Source organism: Bombus vosnesenskii, unplaced genomic scaffold, assembly GCF_011952255.1.
Source record: "Bombus vosnesenskii isolate JDL3184/JDL3185 unplaced genomic scaffold, Bvos_JDL3184-5_v1.1 scf7180000013263, whole genome shotgun sequence".
Lineage (NCBI taxonomy): Eukaryota > Metazoa > Arthropoda > Insecta > Hymenoptera > Apidae > Bombus > Bombus vosnesenskii.
In genome coordinates, this window is record NW_022882923.1 from 5,546,964 (window position 1) to 5,569,860 (window position 22,897).

At 43.8% G+C, this 22,897-nt stretch overlaps 1 protein-coding gene across 2 annotated transcripts in view; it reads right to left on the reverse strand.

Moving 5' to 3' along the window:
- The window catches only part of LOC117231344 (protein O-mannosyl-transferase TMTC2-like), a 166,573-nt gene that overhangs the window by 25,873 nt on the left and 117,803 nt on the right, over positions 1 to 22,897 (reverse strand). For both annotated transcript variants that reach the window (XM_033489729.1, XM_033489720.1), the window contains exons 6-7: positions 22,584 to 22,669; positions 2,081 to 2,328 (exon numbers count right to left, since the gene is read on the reverse strand). In XM_033489729.1, coding sequence (XP_033345620.1) covers positions 2,081 to 2,328; positions 22,584 to 22,669 — 334 coding nt within the window. The remainder of the gene's footprint in view (positions 1 to 2,080; positions 2,329 to 22,583; positions 22,670 to 22,897) is intronic.

A 22,897-nucleotide genomic window follows, 5' to 3' on the forward strand; every position in this document is an offset into this window, starting at 1 on the left:
GAAACACGGAGGAAGAGAAACAGAAAGAGGAAGGGAGGAGGGTTGTCGGAGAGGGTGGAGTATCTCGTAAAAATGCAAACTTCTCTTTTCTTCGTCGAAGTCGAGCGCGAAGCTCGGGTCGTTGTACGAGTCGTTGTTGTCGCGTCGTTGTCCAAAAAAGTTCAACGTGCGTTTCCACTTGGAAAAAAACACACACCAAACTGTTGGAGGACCGCGTTCGATAGGGTGGAAGGAGTGTACGAGCCGGAGGATGATCGGTGAAATTTTCGGGGAGTAACTCGCTCGAGTGTGGAGCCACGGTGACGAGAATAAGGGAAACGATTCTCCAAACTGAAAATGGAATGCTTTAAAGAAAAAACAAACGCTTGCCTCTATACAGAAGTTAGGTAATTGCGATCGGGAGCCACGACGCCCAGCAAGACAATGATCGAGCAGCTGGAATTGTTGCTCGCGGTTGAAGTAACGGAAAGCAATTAAGAGCTGTGACGGAGCAGCGACCGATGGAAAAAGGTCGAGAATCACTTCTGGATTGATCGCGTGCCAGCCTCATTTTTGAAGACTTGAAAAAAGGTTGTTCGTGGCACAGAAACGCCGACGCGAAGGTTACCAAGATAATGGAATAATTCACCAGCCAATTTACGGTGACATAAATCAAAGCAGGCTTCTCGCTCCGTGAGTTTTCCTGGCGATGGCAAAACTATGGAGATATAGTTACACTTATCGATCTCCGACAACGTCAGGATTTTCTGCGATACAGCGTTCACGTGCTGCATAGTTACGAATCCTTCAAAGTTTCTATTTCATTCAAAGTATATCTCGTTTTCTCGTAGCTTTATTCGCAGTTTGATACAAATTCACCATGTAACTACATTAACGGCGCCTATGGTACAATGAGTTGGACTGAAAAACCCGCAACCCAATTCCTCGCCAGGCTATCTACAACCATAATAACTTCGTTCCACCGAGCATAATCGAAGTATTTTCAATTCAGATTTTTTTCCGCTTTCGACTCGGCGCTATCGTATTCGAAGGATCATGGGCGAGGAGTTCGCGGAGATGGCTGTCGCGCGGAAATTCGCAGGAGATTAAATGAAAATTGAAAGAGTTAAATGCGACGGTAATTTTTTTTTCTCGCGCGTTGCAAAAGGAAAGCACGTGATACGCGAGGAAAATGGACGGAGAAATAACCCATGGGCCGAGGGGAGAGAACGGTTGCGCAATATTAAGGAGCTTAAAATTCTTAATTTTGGTTTACGACGCGACTGAAAATCATATTTGCGGCCGGTTTGCATACGCGGGACATTCCGCTCTCGGTGATGCAAACAACGTCGACATCGGCGCTACTTTTCGTATGGAAGCTGCTATTTCGCCCGTTTATTTCTTTCTTTTTTTCTTTTTTTTTTCCACGCGTCGATAAAACGTTAATTGCTTTGGCCGTGCACATACGCGACTTTGTCTTGGACTCGTCCAAAAAACGATCATAGCAGGAGTGAAACTTTGGGGCACGATCGATACTTGGTGAATTTAATTAGCCACCCCTGGTATCCCCGCGTTTTTTCCAACAACGGATAATTACGAAAATTGCAATTCATACGGGCAAACATACCTTCGCGCGCGATCGTGCGCGGCTACTAATCGATTTAATGAAGAAGCTCGCGGTAATGTTACAATCAAAACATCGCACCGCCTGTCGATCGATAGTAAACGAATTATAATTTTACAAGACCCTCTCGCCTCCAGTTCGACTCGCGTGTGGCATGAATAATCGCGAAGCGTGTTAGGCATGATTCGCCATAACCGATCCTTCTTAACGTAAACGAGCACTCCGATTGAATCCTATCTACGACTTCATCGTAGGTATATATATCTTCTTACGTGTCAAATAACACGAGACGCGGTCAGAGAATATACAAGTCGCGTAATTTCCCGTAAAATCAATCGTACAAATTCCTTTGACAAATCGATTTGATGGAAGACGATTCGTCAAAGGAAATGCAGGAATGCGAAGTGCAGCTGCTTGTCCGTAAGTGGCTGCTCTGCGTAAATGGAGTAACAAGCTGCAAGTGATGTGAACACTGACCTGAGGTGGATAGTGATCTGGTAACGCATGCAGCGCTTCCCTGTACGCGGACAGGGCCCTTTGTAATCTACCCTGATCGGCGTAGAGAGCGCCTAATTGAAGGAGGGCCTGTACTCTGGCTGCCTCTGTGAGCCCTCTTTTGTCCCGGAGGCCGGAACCGTCCAAGGATGCGCCGGCCCGCAAAACCGCAGCCGCTTCCGTTCCACGTCCGACCGAGGCCAGCGCCGCGCCCAGATTCACGTAAGCCTCTGCAAAGACAAACGATAAGGATCATGAGCGCCGTTGATTACCGCCTTGTGCCTGTGTGATACGCTCTGCCGTCTCTCCAGAGATCGGCCATGAATTATATAAATCGAATCGGCCGCGTTTTCCATTTGTCCTCCTACATTCCTACCAGACAGTCCATTTCTCTTCGGAGCTTTCTTTAGGACCTTCTTTGTCTCTCCCTCCCATCTCGCGAAAGCATCGATGAATTATGCAATGTAGATATATATGTGTTTCGTTAGTCGAAAGATTATAGCAGTCAGATAGCGTGATTTTTTCAATGTGCAAGAGTGTGACAAACACACGTACTCGAATCGTTTATTTTGGGAATGGTGTAAGTGATGGAGAGTCGATTTTCTCTTGTTTTCAAGCATTCGAGTGTTTGCGTTTCCATCGTATTGAAATATTCTCTATGTGTTTATGTAAATGTAAATACATTATACGAATAGCTTTTTTTTAGAATTAACTAGACCAATATATCTTTTCTGGAGTCACGAATGGATTTACGTCGTTCACAGAAATGGTGAATTGTACAATTCATTAGAGTTTAAGTATTTAAAATTATTAAAAAAAAATATATATATATATATACACAGTGTACAGAAATATACAAAAAATGCACGGTATTTGATAATAGATAGAATAAAAGTAAATAAATGACAATTATCGTAATATCATGTTAGAGTACGGTAACAGCACCCGTATCATTGTCCGATCTTAATGTTAACGCGAGTTTGTCAATTGAGAAAAGAATGTCGCAACGTCGTAATATTTTCTTTAAAACCAAATGACTTGCACTTCGATACGACCTGATGTAAGTGTAAAACTATTATTAATCTTGTAATATTTTCAAGTTATAACAATAACATTTAATTATAACAATTTAATCTCATAATAATAATAAAAATAACAATTTAATAAATGAAATAATAATTGACGATATTACCGAATCGCATTTAAATAACTTGCTCACATCCGTATTTGCAATATATATTATGTCAGATACAAAAGTTAGGATTACATTCGCTACCCATTTGTTTTTGATTATTGGTGCCCCTACTGTTTGATCGTGTTACAGATTACAGGAAATGAACTTACACGGCTTGCAAAGTAAATGATTACGCAATTCCATTTATTAACGGAATTTCAATTGATGAAAACAAACGAATATATTAAAATTTAAATTATAAATTGTGTACAAATAAAATGTTCACATTGAAATATGTATGAATCCCTAATTTCTGCAAGAAACAAAATCAAGCCACTTTCGAAATAAACGTTCGATCTAATCCCGAAATCAAATCGACGTGGGACTGTTTTAATTTCGTTTTTACCACTGACTTTATCTCGGGCAACCATATACAGTTAATAGATATCGATAGAAACATTAGTTAGAAGCTAAAATTGCTACCATTAGAAAGGTAATACAATCAAGTTTTAATGAAAATTAATCTTGCGAAGGCACTTTTGTCTCATATTGATATGTTACATCAATTGACACATATATTTCAAGCTACATTCTAAAGGTTTACGTGGATTTTATAAAATGTCATTACGGATGAAGATAAAACTTCAACGACACGGATACATTGCTTGTTTCAGTTTATATCTGGCAAAGTAATCCGGTTATACGAAGAAATAAAAAATCGGCAGCAGAGAAATATTCTTCGATCACAACTTAAAAATAAAACAAATATGTTAATCTTTCGATGAAATTTCACCATGTACAGTGGTACGATACGTAAGTAATCGGATGGATAAAGCTACCTCCATGTGTAATGGTGCTTTGAAATATCGTTATAGTCGGAGAAAAAGTACTGAAAGGGCCAGAGAGAAAATGCTATGAAATATTAAGAACGGCGAAGTCGCGTCGGACGTTTAATTTAAGAAACTACGGTGCGGCACAATATAACAAGATCTACTTTTGCTCGATTCACTGGAAAGCAGAAGAGTGGCAGGGCAGATTTTCGCGACGAGGGGTTTCTTTAGAAATTCGGACAGAGGCAGTGCTGGGGCCAGTCTTTTAACGTAACCAGACATTCATAGCATGGCTACCACTTCGCTTCTTGCCCTGTCCGTTTCTAGTTAAAAGGGCATTGCCTGGCTTCCGGGTCGGCTGCTTTTACGACTCGACGGCGAATCGGGTTAACTCCGCATGAATTCCCGCCGCCTTTCGCGTGCTTCCCGTATTTCCTTACTACTTCAAATATCGTGCGAAACGGCGACCTGCCGGATGCCCAGCGTCGTCGAAACGTGGTGGAAATGCTTCGAGGGACGAAGATTAACTTAGCTCTCGCGCTAATTTCCGCCGTTTGTTTCTTTCATCATTCAGGATTTTAATTAAAACGAAAACGTCCTCTCTCTTGCAAGAGCAATCCCATAAACACGAGGAAATACCGGAGAATCTACTTTCCTTATGAACTCTGAAAAGTTTCGATCTCAAAGATAAGAATATCCATCGCTTTCTTCTTCTCCCATACTTCCACGGAATTTTACACTTTTACCGTTGAATTTAGTACACGCCATTGTAGTCGCTAAACGATTCGCGGACACAATGACAAGGCAACCGTATCTAGGGATGCAAAGTGGAGAGAGTGGGCGATCTCGAGGAGCCGGACAAAAAGCCGCAGTCGGCTATGACTTTAATTAAAAATTTCAAGTTACCGCGAGGTATCCTTGGTCGCAGCGGTCGAATCCCCGCAGAGGCCGCGTCGCCGAACAACCAGGCCAAAGTGAAACGTATTAAAAAGTTTATTTCCACTTTTATTGTCACCCTCGTGGAACGTGATCCCTTACGCTCATAGGGAAAAGATACGGAGAGGGAAAGAGAACGGGAAGAGGCGGGATGGAACGGGGGCAGAAACGATGAGGTGGTGGAAGAGCACGATGAATCTCGGTGGATCGATAGTGGGAACGCGGGAGCCTTCTTAATTCGAAGCAATCTGCTTCTTCGAGATTTCCAACGACGGATTTCCAATTCCTGACCTCTCCATAGGGATCGACCGATTCGATCCTCTAATTTCGTCGCGTTTAACTTTCCTACGGCCAGCCGTTTTACCGTTCAACCGGCTAAACGTAATATACTACGGTTCGCGGAGGCGGCTGCTAATCCCGATATCATCCGACGCGATATTACAGCACGAACGTAAGACGTTTACTCACGCCTCCAGTTGCGCAGTATAAACAGGCACCTGGGAAGACTTTCATTAACGAGCCGTGTGATTGGCAAATTTTCCGAGACGCCTCTATCGCATACCCGGCTAAATCCGGTTTGGTTTAACGAAATCCCCCGATAACGGGGATCATTTTTCCCTACCAGAGATCGGATAGCGACAAAGCTATATTCCCATAACTTGATTCTCATGGGCTCGTATAAATCGTAAGTAATTGGTGCGAGCTCGGCACGTGTATTTCGATAATTCTCAGCGTGGCATTCAAACTGTGTATGAAGGGCGAAAAAGAGAAGAAAGAAGAAAGGAATGTGGTGGACGGTGAGACACGTTGTTGGTTAAATTGACAACGAGACGAGTTGATTTCGTTAACTATATTTACAGATATTTTAAAATGTAGAATACAAAGTTAATCGCAAGCGTTGCTCGCTCGATGATGTTCGTTATAAGATCGCGCGATACTGCGGTACTGATACTAATTGTTATGCTGATTCGCTAGACTGATTCGTTATACTTATTCGTTCGACTGATGATCTCGATGACTCGATACTGATATTGATTCGTGCGGCTGGCTGACTGACTATGTCTGGAGAACATGGTCGTCTATTTATACTGGTCGAGGGGAGTACCGGAAGGTTTGAACTTGTCGCCAGTTGTCGGTTGCACGTAGCAGCGAAATTGCTTTGTCCAGAGTTTGTTTATTACGTTATGTGCGTCGTACAGTGTTAATCCTCTGTGGCAAAACAACTACGCGAGGCATTTTCGAATCGAAACGTCCTAAGACGCCACAGGAGGAAAGAACATGATGCATGCAGTTTCAGTAAGAACTAACCTGCGATAGGTTCGCTCAATCGTACGTGTCATCTTTAATGTACTAAGATTTGAATGTAAGAGGAGTACGATATTGAGAATCGAATTGTCTCCTTATAATTATAGAATTGGTTCGTCATAAGCTCGATCCATTGATAAAGCGTCGTTAATTGATGATAAGTTACGGAGATAAGTTTCCGGCGGCAACTTGTCGTTGGCTAACCGCACGGTAAAATGACTTTTCCGACGCACTAACGAGCAATCGATAGCAGATCTCGTGTCACTGGGCCTTCAAAGATAACCGCATCGACGAGCCTGCTAAACGCGATTGAACCTTTCCAGCGCATCATCCGATGTATAGCGTCATCCCTCGTATATACAGAAACATCTGCGACGTCGTGATTATTCACGAAATGCCGGTCGTAATTCCTCGTGTAATCCGTCACCATATCGAAGTTGCTTCCCTCGTCACTAGGACCGGACAGAGTTTTAAGATATTACGTTCGCGATTACTCGATAGAAGCTGTACAACTAACATCGATAGTACAGTTACTCCTGCGATGTAGGGAGCTTTTAAATTAAAATTAAAATTACTTTAAAATAAAAATTACTAAGATGTATGAACGACGAGATTAGATGAAACGTCGAGACACTCGACGAATATATATACAGATGGAAGAGAGACATTGAATTTTAGATTATTACAATATCGAATGAGTTCTCTAACCGGAGATATATTTAATCACATTCGATTTAAATTTTTAGTCCACTTATTCTTTATTCACGCTCTTAATTCAAGCGTTCGAATCTTTCATAGTAAGTAAAAAAAATTACCGTTTCCACAGTATCAAGTAGTCGCGCCGATTAATAGGCGAACAGCAACCCGGTACGCCATCTATTTTAATATTAACTGCATTAAGGTTAAGGTATATTTTATACGATCTTAAATAAGCCTTCGTATCCATTATCTTCTCAAGTTTCTGCCAATTCGCTCGTTCATATGCTTCGGACGTGTAAACTTTGATGCTTGACCGATTTTACGAGCTCGTTATAACACCGAGCCCACCGCACACGTATAGACGTCGCGCAACTGTATCCATAAGGTGGGGAAACTCGACCAAAGAGCCTCTCGGATACTCTAATTCCATAGAGTATCCCCGAGACCGCGACGAAGAAAATGGATTGCCCGGCTGCCTGCGCCCTTATTCAAAATAATGTGAAGCATAGGGGGTTGGTTCTATAAGGCGGCCGACAGGAAATTGCCATTTCGATGCTCCGGTTTCTCTTCTTTTAATGGAAACTTTTTGTTAATTAAAGAATCGACCCGGTGGGCCTGCGAGATAGCAATTTACCAAGTCGGTTTTTATATTTTTCAGACAGTTGCAACGGGGTGAGGCGATAGTTTCTTAGGAGAAAGAAACACGTACATATTAAGATTATTCGGCGGATAATGCGCGGCTTGAATATCGTGTAATTTGGGAACGTTGCTGAGACTATTTTGGACTGAAGGGAGTGTATCGTCGAATTGGATGATTATCCCGCGATTTTTCAACGTGATACCGTTATGGCCTTTATAAATTCAAACGGTAGCCACCGTTGAATGAGGGAACCAGAATGCAGAGGTAGGACGATCATTGAAGAGATTTACGCGCGAATAATTAATTAAAAGCGGGCGAGTTTCGTCGAGCGATTCGCAGATATTTCAAATTTGCGTGGCCGCGCAGATTTTGCCGGATCCAAGACGATGTAGCCGATAGTCTGTGTGCTCAATCGATTTTCAACAAAAGAAAGAAATTCTCGATCTTCCGTTTCTTCCTTTATGCATTTGATACGAGTAATCCCAGTTTCTTTTCTGCCGAGATAAAATAAAATACGAGCTTTTCAAGCGACGCGAGGAGTTAATGTAATAGATCTCTTTGTAGCGAAACGAGCTCGACTAATTCTGACGGATTATTGCTGGTAAACAAGCTGGGTAATGCTGATTCCACATCGGCGATCGCCACCCCGTAAAATCTGTTACGACGCGACCCGAACCGGATATTTGATTGCGATAGCTTACCAGCAAACAAAAACGAACGGTACCAACTCGCGTATATCTGATCCTATTAACGTACTGGCGGCAATTACCGCGATCGGATATCCCGGAACAATATTTCTTTCCGTTGCAAGTCCAAGTAATCGTGTTCGAGTTTAGAAGACTGTGTGTTGATCGAAATCGATTTTGTACCTCTACTTGGCCAACTATGCTTTCCTTCATCGTTGTGATCGATCATGAAACGCCGACATCCTAAAAATAGGCACACTACGATGAATAATAAATAAATATTCTTGCGAGGACTTTAAAGCGAAGATAATAACGTCGTGCAAGAATGCAACAGGATAATATGCAATAGATGCGAAAAGAAGGAGATAATGAATGAACTGCTCGTACATGTACAACGAACTACAAGTGTCAGGAATAACGTGGAAGAGATTGCAGGTTTGCGGTGAGGCTTGGAACGCGTGCTTGAACGAGCTCGAGGAATGCAAAGGGAAGTTTTAAGCGCAAGAAAACGCGTGTCAGTTTACCCCGGATCTATGTCGGAGAATATTCCAATGACATAGAGAGGAAGTCTCCATTTCCCACGGCGATCCCGTTACTCTGCGCGTTGCAAGATGACGCAGAGCCCGAACTTCTAAGTCGGGGAAAATATCAGAAATAACAACCTCGGGACAACATCGTCTAATATATGATACGCCGGGGCAAGGGGAAAAGAAAGATGAGTAATATTTCACCGGCAGCGAAAACACCGTTTCACTGACTTTTCGCGAGTTCGTCGCCGGAAAACATGGGCGCGCGACGGGGCTGGTTCCTCGATCGGCAAAACCAACGTCCTCCGTCTGTGCTCGAGACGAACTTCCTCGTTGGTGGGGTTGATTCGCGGAAAACGCGAGAAAGAGGGGCGCCAGTTGGAAAAAGTGGAAACGACGAGGCAAGGCGCGAAACGTTTCGAGACCTGGCTACTTCTATCACAAAGATATACATATATCGCATCGTATCGTTGCCATTTTTGCACGTTTCTGACGTTGACCGGATCTGAATTGCACGAAGGTGAACGACGATGACGACGAGTCAGGTGGTCGAGGGACAGAAAGCACGTCGGTGCTGGATACTGGCGGCTGGAGGTGGGAGGCGGCGGTGGAAGAAGAATGGCCAGACGGAAACTGCTGTTTCATCTCCGACTCCGCCAACTTGGCAAGACCGCCGCCCTGTTTGCTTCCTAATTACGAAAGAGAGAGAATAAGATGCGCGAGAGGTTCGTAGAAAAGGAGACGAAGGAGCTGAAGGGGACCAAGCTCGTAGGTGAAACGCGGAAAAGGAAACGAGGGACAAAGTAAGACGGAACGTAGCGAAGAAACGTCGTGGAAAGCATTTTAAAGAGAGACGGAGGAGCTGGTGCTGAAGCGAATTCAACTCCGGGCGCTCACGGAATTAAGATTCCATCGTGCAGTCGAGTTTTGTGTGTGCCTTGCAATTTCCTGGTTAACCCGACCGTTCCCTCTTTCGCGTAGACTCCGACCGTGATTCACTTCCCGCGTCCATCGCGCTGTTCCCATCTTCGATCGATAAATTTCATGGAAAACTTTTGGACTTCCTAATCATCCGTGTATGCATATTCATTTCTGCGGATTTTGTAATAACTTGGTGGAGTCGATTTTCGTGACAGAGCACTGATTAAGAGGCGATGTTAGGCGAAACGAGGGCGCGTAAAGTTTCATGAGTTACACATGGAAATCGTCGATAGACCGGTAACAATTGCGAATAATTTTCTGTCTCTGTTTGGGAGGTCATCGTGTACGATTAACGCGACGATTGATACTCCGTGGTGTTCTTTTTGCTCCTGTTAACGACGCAAATCGTTCGTGATGGTCAGGCTTTTAAAACACGACTGGTTTCGAGTAATTAGTGGACCGATCTGCCGCCAATTTGTGGACGACAGCCGCGACCAACGCACGACCAGCCAGAACCGCTCGATAAGAGTCGAGGTCTGCCGTTTTTCTGATAACTCACCGTCAAAATTCGCTTCGTTTATTCTTGTTTACCGTTTCGTGGCTGGCGTTCGGCATTTAGTTAAATTAATTACATTATACACTTACTACAAATTATACATATTGCATATTATATGGAGATAAAAGTTTCCTATGATAAGTGTCGAAATATTTTCGCCAATTAGTGTACGTTTCTTTCTTATCATTAAACTAACGAAACTTGGAATCTTCGCGAAACACATTGATGAAACGACGGAAACTGAACGCATCAAATATTTGTTAATAGTTGAACGCGTGAGCAACCGAGACAATGGCATCGTAATGCAAAAGTAACTACCACTTACGTAAACAAGATCAAACGATCGCCGCGTTTACATAAACGCTTCGCTATAACGACACGACCGCACATTACGGCGGCCGTACTTCTCTATAAATAAATAAATAACGCTTTGCATAATGCGCCGCTTAATCAGTCGACGCAGGGAAGGTCGCAAGAAACCGCAGCTAAGTAATTCACGTTCGCGATATTAAATCAAATTTGGTTAAATTTAATTGAAATCTCGCGGTGGTTACGCGCGACACAGTTGTAGAACGAAGACTCGCGAACGGTAGCAACGAGTCCGGGAAACGCGTTCCGCTGAATCGCCGCGATAAAACACCATTTGCAGAGTTATTTGCGTAATCTGTGCTAATTCGGATGTCGTAGCGCGAACTCTTTCACCGTTCGCCGCGGCGGAGCAAACGGAAATTTTATCGCAGTTCCTGTGCCATTAGACGAAACGTTGTTTTCTCTTCCCATTACGAATCCAAAGCGGTGAGCGAATAAAGGAATAACAACTCTACCGAGGCAGAGGGAATCGTCGTAAATTAATTGGTTAAAATAATTCGTAAATTATCGCGGCCGTTTCAGCACGAGTCGTGAGCACAAAAATGCGTTCGTTCGTTTCGTGGCACGAGTATGTACGTATTGGAGGTGCACACGAGGGACGTACCGGCTGTATCGACCGGTTGCGGGAGGATGAAAAACGTGCGAGTCTACCGATATGTGCCATGGTTTCCGTGTATCTAGTGTGTTTATATGCGCGCTCGCGTGTATGAACGCCTAAGCCCGCGTCCGTGCACGTTCAACTTCGTGTGTGTACCTAAATGCGTTTACCTTTGGCCCGTCCTCCGCTTCCGTTTCGCTTCTTCCGTTTTCCTCGCTGTTTCCTTTTTTTCTTTTTTTTTTTTTACCCTCACACGCGTCACGTTGGAGCAACATCGAAGTGAAGTAGCGAAGGCCAGTTAGGGGTTTGGCTAAAAAGTGGCGAAGCAAGGTGCGCCGTTCGGGGACTTGGAGGAGTGGCCGCCCTCGAAATTCGCCCTTGTGTTCCACGGCTCGGCATGGAAAATCCTTTTCCATGGAGAAACTTTACTCGCCCGAGTAGACGAGAAGCTTGGCTCGCTTCCTAGCCCACAGACACGATTATTTTCAGCGTGATATTTTCTAAAGAAGAGGACGACAGTTTCGCAAACGAAGTGACGCTCGCCAAGTTAACGGTGTGTTTCCAAGCAATTTCTTGCATCGACTATCTTTTCGGTAGACCAAAGGTCGGTCCGAATGCTCGGATCAGCCGAGCGTAATTTTGTAAGCAATTTCGCGAATCTCAAATTCCAGTTTCCTGGATATTCCCTGCCACCGCCACTTCGACGATTTCCGTCGGGACGAAGGAAGGATCAAAGTATCTGCGCGAAGGATAGGTAGATAGATAGATAGATAGATAGATAGATAGATAGATAGATAGATAGATAGATAGATGGGTAGGAAGAGAGAGAGAAAAGAGGAGGTTGTGGTAAGGTGCAGCGGAAGTCCTCGGCCGAATTGCCGTGTTCGGGCGAATCAATCGTGTTAAGTGCTCGTACGGCAACCTGGCTAATTTCCGACGATCCAACTGGGAATCTCTATGCTTGTTCGGGGGTTACGAAGAACAAGACGAGAACCAAACAGGGCGCCCCCTTCCGCGCTTATCTACTTTAGAATTCCTTTATTTTCTGGTCGAACGGAAACGTCGAAATTTGATAAAATTTGGAAGGGAGTTGATGGGAAATCACTCGGTTGGATTTGTAATAAATGCAAAGTGCAACGTGAGCGTAATTAATCAAACAAAATTCCCCTCGCGTGATCGCCAGCAAGGTCCTCTGGCCGACGGATCTGTTAATTTTGCTGATTAATGAAATTTACGGTTTCGACCTACGAGTTCATCGACGCACGGTTAACATGTGAAAGGACGAGTTGTTTCCGACGTGTGTAGAGAGAGTCCTATGGATCTTGATCGACCGCGCTATTAAGTTATTGCGCGGTAATTCATCTAATTTTACTGTGATCGATGTTTGAAGCCAACATACCGGGGAACGACGTCGGCAATGGCGATGGCGGGAAAATTACGCCGGAAAGGTCGCGGCGAGCAATTAATCACGCTCAGATTTCGGGCGATCGTCGCGCGATCGGCGCGCAAAGCCGAATCGTATTTTTCCGTCGATGGAGGGGACAACGGAATACGAATCTGTTAAACGAATGATAAATTTTTCGCTAAGTTTCATTTTACTTTTACAGTTGTACGTTTCTTGTTCTCATCATCGACTTGATTAGTCATTTCACTCGCGTTAAATTTGTCGAAAGTGAAACGATCGGTGACGTTCTCTGATGGATGTTCCTTATAAATAAATAAATTTTATACGCGCTTGATCTGCCGAAAGAGACACGAACAGGAACATTCGATTTTTATTCGAAAGTTCTCTACTCGATGCGTTTCATTGCTCGTACAGCTATGACTTTCCGTTTACCTATACTACTTGGCCAGGTCTACTTATGCGGCTACCTGTACTACTCGTAGTCTGATCGTACCTTCCACGCGGTTGGCGATATATTGACTTACTCCAGTAGTCAAAGTTGCATGAACGTGTTCTTATCGAGCTCGCCGGATGTTCGATCGTTCGAACTAATATTAAACGACGCTGTGTTACATCGTAAAGTGTCGTTATCTCCTTACCTTCGTTCCTCGTCTTCAGCTTAAAATTCCACTGCACACAAACACACACACACACCCACATATACATATACTCGTGCCGCTTAACTTCTATACATTTTGAACTCTAATCCGCAGTGGAGCGTCGAAAGGGAAAGTTCAAGGTAGATTGTACGTGATGGCACGTGTACGTACTAAAGTTAACGGATTTATCTTTACTCGAGAAAAGTTCACGTAAAACGAACGATAAATAAATTAAGAAGCCTATAGTATAAAGTATAAATACGTTTGTATCCAAGTAAACACCGTAATCTAAATAGCAAACATTCGGTGGAGTATCTTGCATGCGTTAATCTCATCGCCCTTAACGTTTAGAGGGCTCTCGTTCGTAATTAATTCAATTAATGGCACACACGACAGCCAACGCTATCGTGTCTACGGGTGTAACTAGCGTACACGCGTGCAGAGTAATGTGTTACAGGAAGGGACGAGGAATTTGTAATAACGATACCGGTTTTCCGAACGACTGGTTAATCCAGTCACATCTTCGCGTGCATAGACCATGGTCATTATTCCTAATGGATACCGTTCTTGCTTTGCCGTTCGATAGTTTAAGAGGTAGTACCAACACCTATCAGCTGTATTCTCTCACCTCACGAATACATCGTATCGTCCCTTGTTTCTACGTCTCGATACGTTCCACCCTTTGAAATCGAGCTTTTGGCTTGCTCGAAATGTATCAGATACGCTATCCCATACACGTTCGGGTAATCATTAATCATTGCCTAGTAGAGAGCGTTTGATGACGCGTAACAGTTGTTTATTGTTTCAGGAAATGACGTTACCGTGGTTAGAAGCACAGTTCTGTATGTACAAATCTTGTAAGTGACTGCACGCAGTGTATTTCTCTACAAAACCGGTTTGCTCGCCATAGTTTGAACATTGCCTCTTTGCAAATTCCATTTATGGTAATTGAGATGGATAATTTCCAGAGAGACTGATCACACTTGTTATGGTAATAGATATTTGAACAGAAGTTATTAATGGTTAAAACGGTGGGAGAATTTTGTTAAGGTCGCGGGGACCTCGTTTTCTCTCCGACCACGTACGGTCTTATTCCATTTCTAACAAACGATGTTCTCCAGGGATCGAAGTTCGTCAATTTAATTGTCGTTGTTCGGTAAGACCGTGAGGCGAACTTGGAACACCAGAAAGATCCTCTCGTTTCATTCGCGGAGAACCGATGACTGTGTACAGACTCGAAGCGACGGCCGGTGTACACTTCACGAGTGCTCGCCGACACGTCTGTTTGCTCGTCGGTTCTCCAGCTTCCCTGCTGGAAGTTGGTTGTTTTAATTGAGTCACTTGTGTATCGCGCAAGGCGTTTTACGCACGCAGCCAAACGGGTAGTCTGGAAAGTTTGTGTCGCAGTAAGTCTTCGGCCCGAGGCGTTTCCTGCTACGCGACATCGTAGTTCAAAGGGAATCGGGGCCTTCAGGTGTTACCGCTTTTTTCCCCTCCCTCCTTCTTGCTCTTGTCCCTCTTTCGTCCACATAGCTTCGAACAAACTTTCCTTCCTTTAAAACGTTCCTTGGCGCTTCAACGTTGGCCGAACTTCGTTTCACTTTTCCAGTCGAGATTCAAGTTTCATTTTGGGTCCTCTATCGATAGTTTGTTTAAAAAGAAAAAAACCTAGTGCTAGTTTAAAGGGAAATTTACTTGAGAATATGTTGGCGAATGTCTAAACATGGACTATCGATAATATCCTCCAAGTTGTCTGTTTCCTTCCTCGTTCGAAACACGATAGAACAATATTTTTTTCTCGTTTCAAGCACGCGTTAACCAGACACATCGACCATGTACAAGCAAAGTGGTGGCACTCGTGTAGGAGGATCGATCTCGAGACCAGGCGCCGGTGCTTTATTAATAATGCACGTTATTAGCGGATGTCGCGGCTTTTTACTCCCCAAACACTTATGGCCACTTGAAGCGTTTGTCCTCTCGAGAGGGATGGAGGCGATTATCCATGAAAGTGCTCGAGCCATTAGCCGATTACGCGGTGCACGCTTCACGGTTAAGCAGCCTCCACGTACACGTAACGATTTCAACGCGGCCGTAGCGTTTAATTGTGGCGCTTCGCTCGGGAAGCTCCTCCGGGCAGAAAGACTCTTTCTTCTTTTTTACTTTTTCCCTTTTCCTTTTTTACTTTCCTTTTTTTTTCGCTTCGAATTTTTCCGCGCAGGAGGCGCGAAAATTACTACAAAGGGCTCTCGACGTCGTTCCTTTTGTCCCTTGCCACCCTTCTTCTCCATCCCACCATCCCCGTCTCCTCACCGCTCCGCCAACGTCGTCACCGTTGGCCGTGGTCGCTTCTCTCTCAGACCGGCAACAATCGAAAGTCGCTCCACTTCTCGCGAGCAATTTAAAGCTCGGATTATAATTAAAAGTAGCTGAAAAGGCCACTTGTTTCATTGGCCTCGTGGGTCTACTTTCGTTTACGTTAGAGCACGGCAAAGGTCAATACTTCGCTCATTTCATCTGATGAAATTACCAGCGTGGTTACATTTTCTACTTTCCGTATGCGCCGGTTCCCGTGTCCTTTTTCTTTCTCTCTCTCAATTTCTTTCACTTTTTATCGTGATGTGCCGTTCCAGTAGAACAGTGAATCGTAATTCGGCACCTGCACTCTCGCCTTTCCACGACTGATTTATCCTCTCGCATCGTTCTCTCACGTTGCTCCCTTTTACAACCTCCGCGCTGCGGAACACGTGTTTATTTCTATCTCTTAGAAATCACGGCACCAAACGATCCTATAGTAATATAACCTTGCCAGAACGAATAACAACGAGCGCTTACTTGGGCATAAAACAAAAGCACACAGACCGTTCCGCCGGGCCACGCCAGTTTCTTCTTCGTTCGCGTGTTTATATTCACCGCTGTTTCTTGCATTTGCCTTCGCCAATATTGATCGAATCAATGTTTACTCGGTGTTTATCAGCTACCACACCGAGCGAATTGATACGCTCCGACGCATCAATACGATCAAATTGAGAATTTCCTTGGCAAGTCAAGAGGCCACTAGAAATCCCGCGTTTACCATTTCTTCGTTCGTTCCTTGGTCCCCCGAAGAAGGAACGTTTCGCAGTACGTGTCGAAGTTCCGTGCGAATCTGATCAAATCCCGAGCTTGCTTGCGTACAAAAGATGAGATCGCAGACAATTTAGCGCGTACTAAATGTGTATATTCAAATGCGTAACTCGCGCGCGAATCTCACAGCAGTTGGCGAATCCTGTATTCTCTGTATTCCGTGTCAGACTCGAAACTTTCTTGTTCACCATTTCCCGCAATATTCTCGAACTTCGAGAATCGAGCGCGACATGGGCCTGTCTTTGAAATTGTCGGGACTCGTTCGAGTTCGAGGCTTCCTGATTCATTGGTATATTCGATAACAAGCACGTCAATGAAGCACGAAAAGAACGTCGAAATCGATGGCACGTTCTGTTAGATCCCTCGGAGGAGAATGTAGAAAGCCTTGCTGTAGGTCACGGAGGGATCGTGGTTGTTAGAAATATGGAATTTTTAATATAGCGTACCTTGGCGAATCTAGGGAGCAGATTTTAAATATAAATATTTGTGGTTGCAGACTGGATTATATTTTCATTTTGAACATGTCACTTTAGCGATCGATATATAAATAATTGCCCCGTCTAATTTAATAAATAATTACATTCCGTCAAATTCTGTTTAATATGTAAATGTCAAACATCAATCAAGTGCGACCTACAAATTAACTTGATACTTCTCAGTTTCAAACGCCAGTCACGTTATTTCCCATTACACGATACACCCGCATACGTAAATACATCGTTTGCTCTGTTTAATGTTTATTTAGTTTAAAGATGGAACGGCATTATTCCCTTGAGGTAAAAAGACGTCTGGGATACACCATTTGTTTATTATGTTATTGTAAACATTGACATCTCTGAATTTCATTTTGTTTCTACATAAAAGGATTAAATGTCCGTGAACAATTGCCTCAAGCATAATTACCTCAAAAATATTTTATTGGTAATTAGGCAAAACCTACGATAAATCTGGACAATCAAATCGCGAACAACACGTGATTAATAATTACAGTTCTGTCGATAAATTATATTTGTGTGGTACAATTCAAAGAAGAGGACGTATATTCCTTCTTCCATAATTGAGCTACCAAAATGATGTACCTGCGCAAACTGCATCAATCAAGCCACACGACATCACCTCCAGGTGAACGGAGATCGGTCAATAGCAACATCAATATTTATAAAAGACACAGCACACAGGCAAACCAACAGAATTCAACCAGAAATCGTCCCGAATATATCAGAAGTCGATTGTTATGCGAATCAAAATTCAATGAATTATAAAAAAAGAAGTATTTATCTGTTCGACCAAACTTCCAACTTCTACCAAAAGTATCTATTATTTTGCGTTTGAAAGATTGTTACACAAGCAATCGTTACTTTGCGTCACTCTATAGTCTACACTCTTTGCAGCCTAAACGTCGAATTAGAACGAATTTTTCCATTCGAATATCTCACAAAGGACGCCACCGTGAACGCAGAACATTTTTTTACTAAAAAAGAAGAAAAAATGGGGATAGGAAGAAAATAGGAAAAATGCAAAAAGAGGAGAAAACGAAAGGGGGGGGGGGACCAAAGGTATATACGCCGATAGCGTCGATAAAAACAGCGCGCAGGTAACGAAGTTTACGGATGTCTCTTTGCAGACCTGGCTGAAAATTCAAACTTTCCATATCGTCTGGCTAGAAGGCGGGTGTCGCGCTCAACAAATTTTACGACGCCGATAAAATTACTCCGGCTAAAGCGGCTGAACGGAAGATCGGTTAAATTACGTTCGCCAACTTCGCGAAACTTTTAATACACATCCTGTAGACGCGAGGCTTTTATAACGCGGCATCGTTCGATCGTTTCGCCAGAGTAGTCTCGATCCTTGGCTATTTATCTCACCTTTGCTCGTCCACTCTGGCCACCGTTTGTCCTTTATCTACTATTTTTTTCCATTCGCCTCTCTTTCACTGCTCTTTTTCTTTTTATCCTCTCCCTCTTTGCCACGAGATCGAGAGAATTTATTTCGCGGACTCGCGAGACCAAAGGAAAAAAAAAAAGTTTAACGAACCTTACGGGTCAGAAGCTGATAACGCCCCGTATTATCTCGAATACGGAAGTTTCGACGTCCCGGCTGAAACCGTCCCCGCGGATGCAAATTCGATTACGACGCGATGAGTTAGCCAGCTGCGAGTGAAGAACCGATGATTCTCCACGACGACCTATCGCTCACTGTTTCTTCGTATTTGAATAACAATTGAAAATCGCTGACGCGATGCTCGAGATGGTATTTCGTTCCACAAGATCAGCTGTACAGAATACGTGTTTTACACGGTATCGCGTATTATGTTAAATATTGACGATTGCCTGAACAGTTAATTGGTAATTACGCAAATAGCAACGCTTATTATGTGTTTTACGCCTTCATTGCTCGTTGATTTATCCACGTACTCTGTAACCGTATTACATTGTTTGGTTTAAAGAAGCGCGATAATGGAACCGGTATTTCGAATTATTAATCGCGGCTATCAGATTCGTTCGTTTCTCTCCATTCTTTTCTCGAACGTGTGCAAATTCACGGAGATGGAAATCTGGGTCGAGAGTTACACCTGTAGCAAACGGGTCACCGATAAACATCCTAAATCACACACCATCGAGATACGAATCTCGTCAGCTGTTGATCTACCTGTAAACGGGTTAATGCCGATCACTAACTCTCTTACAACGAACCACCAACTTCACCTTACAATCGCGAAACACGATTTTCAAGCTCGATCATGTTGAGAACGCGTAGTTTGCTGAAACATCCTTTCGTGTGTTCTACCCTCTGCGCCATGACCGACGTAACTAGGCAAGCTAATTACAAAGTATATTATACTTATATAAATCACGGTCGTTTTTGAAGCTCGTAAACGTGAATCTCGAATGAAAGTTAGAATCTCTGATCGTCGTAAGAGCTTCGAGATGGTTCGATATTCGTGGCTGGACGTTGAATCGCCATGATAACGCACGAACGACGCCAAGCAAGTGACCGGAACCAGGCGAACAAGTGGACAGGGATCGAGCAAATTAGTTGCTGGACGAAGATGAAATCTGACGAGCGAGCGTGGGACGATGTTCTTGCAGGTCCGCTTTATACGCTTGCCAACTAGTCCGCTTATGGATGCAAATGCGTTTCGAGGAAGTGCCGGGCGGACAGTGAAATGCTGTCTCTTCTCGGGGCCCGCGCTTTCCGCGCAACCCCGGCATATTTTGCTCTACGAAATCGCGTTATAATCGTTCTGCGAAAATTCACCGTGTAAACAGCATTGATAAAGCAGCTTTTTCCTCGCGTAAAAGTAATGCATGGCTGGATATAATTCGCGCCCGCTCTTATTTCTCTCGTTTGAAAATGACGTGAAAAACCGAGCTGCCCGCTGTATTCGTTTCGTTTTTAACGAGACGAGTGGTGCTATAATTTATACGGAAAACTAGTTACGTTGAAACGAACCGATGTTTCGAAACTTTCGAGACGGGGAAGAAAAAAAGAGGGTAGAAGGATCAAATCAGGGGTAGACCAGACAACTGAAGACCATCTCTCATCGTTCTGAATAATAACGGAGAAATTATTTCGCAAATATATTTATTTTAGCTAGGTGAACGGGGACTGATTGAATTTCCAAGTTGTACGAACCCCGTCGCCTCGAGAGGCCAAGTGTTTCCGATAGAACAACCGGTTGATTAAACGATTCAGGCCATCCTCGTGCGCGCCTGCTCTTTCTTTCTCTCTCTTATACCGAGAAGCTCGTTGTTTTATGAACAAAGTTGAAATGCCTTCGAAATAACTCTGACTAAACACTTAAAATCGATCTTCCCAGAGCTTCCCAGTGCCATCTCGCTTTTTTTATAGCCTTTGTAGAACGATGAAACGATGCCGTCTATCCGACTCTGATAGACTAAATTTAGACCAAGTTCCATGAAATCTATTCTTACCTCTATACGCGTCTGCAATCGTACGATGTTTCGTTTGAAAATTCATAACCGTGTCCGATCCATAATTCAACTTTGAAAGCGATAAATATCCTAAACCTATAAAGTAACTTACGTCGATTCAAACGAGCAAATAAAAAGTAGAACTCGAGAAAAGTTGGTAATTGCGATCAAATTAATTACGTCGTTTTATACGCGATATAATTGAATGAATAACTGCACAAAGGAATTTATATTTTATGCAAATGCTATTGGAAAAGCGCTCGCAGTCTGAGTTGGAACTCTATTGTTGGTCACTGATGACCTACACGATACTTAACGCAGTAATTCATACTTGATAGTTATTAAATCCGTTTAGTCGTATATTAAATCTTTAAAGGGAGAAAATGGCGACGGTATCGCGAGGTTAGCGTGGCGTAATCGTTAACGAGCAAGAGACGAGCGTCGGAGTGAGTCGACACGAAGGAATACGGTGGAGCTGGTAGGACGCAATAATAAATAGCCGGGCAAGTGGAAAGCGTAAAATAAGATCAATATCGCGGCAGGCCGGAGCATTTGCTCGGTAATGAACCATTCCCAGGACGGTCGAAGTAAATCGTCGTACGTGGATCGTACGGTCCACGTGACAAACGACGGCCGTTCTGTTCTTTTCCGACCCCGCGCCACCGTTTTCAGCCCGCCTCGCTCTCCTGGGCAAAAGGTGGCTCGTTAAGGAACCGAATCGGTCCCCCGATTCTCTGCTGCGGTTACGCCTACCGCGTGTACTTTGATTTTGTGCTAGAACCGTGGCAAAAAATCGGCGCTGATTACGCGGATATTGTTTTCCAACGGAGCAAAGCGAGAACCCAATGGATCCTATGATACGAGCAATTTCCGACTTTCAGGGATTAACGAGCGAAATAAGAAAACGATTCGCGAGTTCTTTGTTTTGTAGAAGAATCATTAGTTCAGAGTGTATCGAAAAATCACGCGATGGTTTACGTTTAAAAGATCGTCGCGAGGTTTTTAGTTCGTTCGACCACATTGTCGTGAAAGTATTCGTTGGTTTAGAGAGCGGTGTTGATATTTTCAGAAGGTATTTCTGCCTGGTTTAATGCCGTATCAGCAAGCAAAGTCGTACAACGGAAACCGCAAGCCGCTGCGAAATAAATAGGAATAATATTTACGTAGCCGAGGATACGTGGACGAAAGCCGGTGACTCTGGACCGCGATTTAACCGGAAACAGTATATCGGCGAGCTACGAGGTAAATATCTCTCGCCGGAGTATACGGCAAACACCGTCAGCTCCGACCCGCGCTTTTTTCCCCTCTCCAGCCGCCTTGAAAGGCATCCTCTTTCTCTCCGTCGTGAAATTTTCGTCGACATTCTTGAGCACGCGCGATTACGCGCCTAAAGAAGAACAAATACGAGATTTTTCGATGGAGTTTCGACCGTGACGTCCCATGGAGCTTACCGTCGGGGTTGACGGTCAACTTTACCTGGGGGGGAATGCGCGACACGTTCCCAGAGGGTGTTAACAGGAAAGCCAGTGACAGTTTCACCCTTCGTACAAAAGATCTTGTGCATTGTGCATCCTAATGAACGTAGCTATATCTCCTAGCTATGTCTTGCTGCAATACTTTCAGTGGCACGAGTAAATAACGTAGTCGACTAGACGGTGTTTTGTTAAACTCGAAGAACAGTATACAATAATTGTCTTTTGGTGGCTTGATCGCTTTGAAGCAGAGAATCGGATGACTAAAGACTTTGGTAGGTTACATGTTGTTACCATAATCGTTCGACGAGAAGAACTCTTGTTAAACATGTACGGTGCTTCATAGGGTTCTTTCGCGGCTTGAACAAAGTGAAACGCGAAGAGTCGTTCTATTTTTCACGCGAGAATTGCCGCTTCAGTGCCCTAATGAACTGCGATAACTTGCGACCGAGGTTCATTAATGGTGCACGCCGGCTGCGTCAAACTATATTTCGCCAATTCGAGCCTCGGAACATTAACATCAATTTCCAACCTTGCGTACCTTTCGATGGGTATAGGGAGGGCTCGAGGGGAGCACGTCCGTGGAAAAAATCGAGAAACTCGAGAATTCCATTGGAAACTCGATCGTTTCTTGTTGCAAAGGTTACTTGAGAAATAATGGAAATACTTACGAGCTAACGAAGGCCGGAAATGGATCGCTCGCTGATAACTCAAAATCGCCTCCTCGTAATTCTTCCTGCCTTGCTGCAGTATTCCCCTGGAACAGACCGGCAGAAACGATCGATTAGTGAATGCAATCTCTGCTTAATATTGAGGTAGGAATTTTCGAAGATTTAAGTATTTATTTTAACGCGTTTACGAGGTTTGTTGGTGGAACCTACCAGTCTAGTGCTATGCGATCGAATCGCGATCGCAACGTGCCCGAGTGCTCTCCATCGATAACAATCTCGGACGAGGAACGATTAATCATCGTTCGAACAATGCC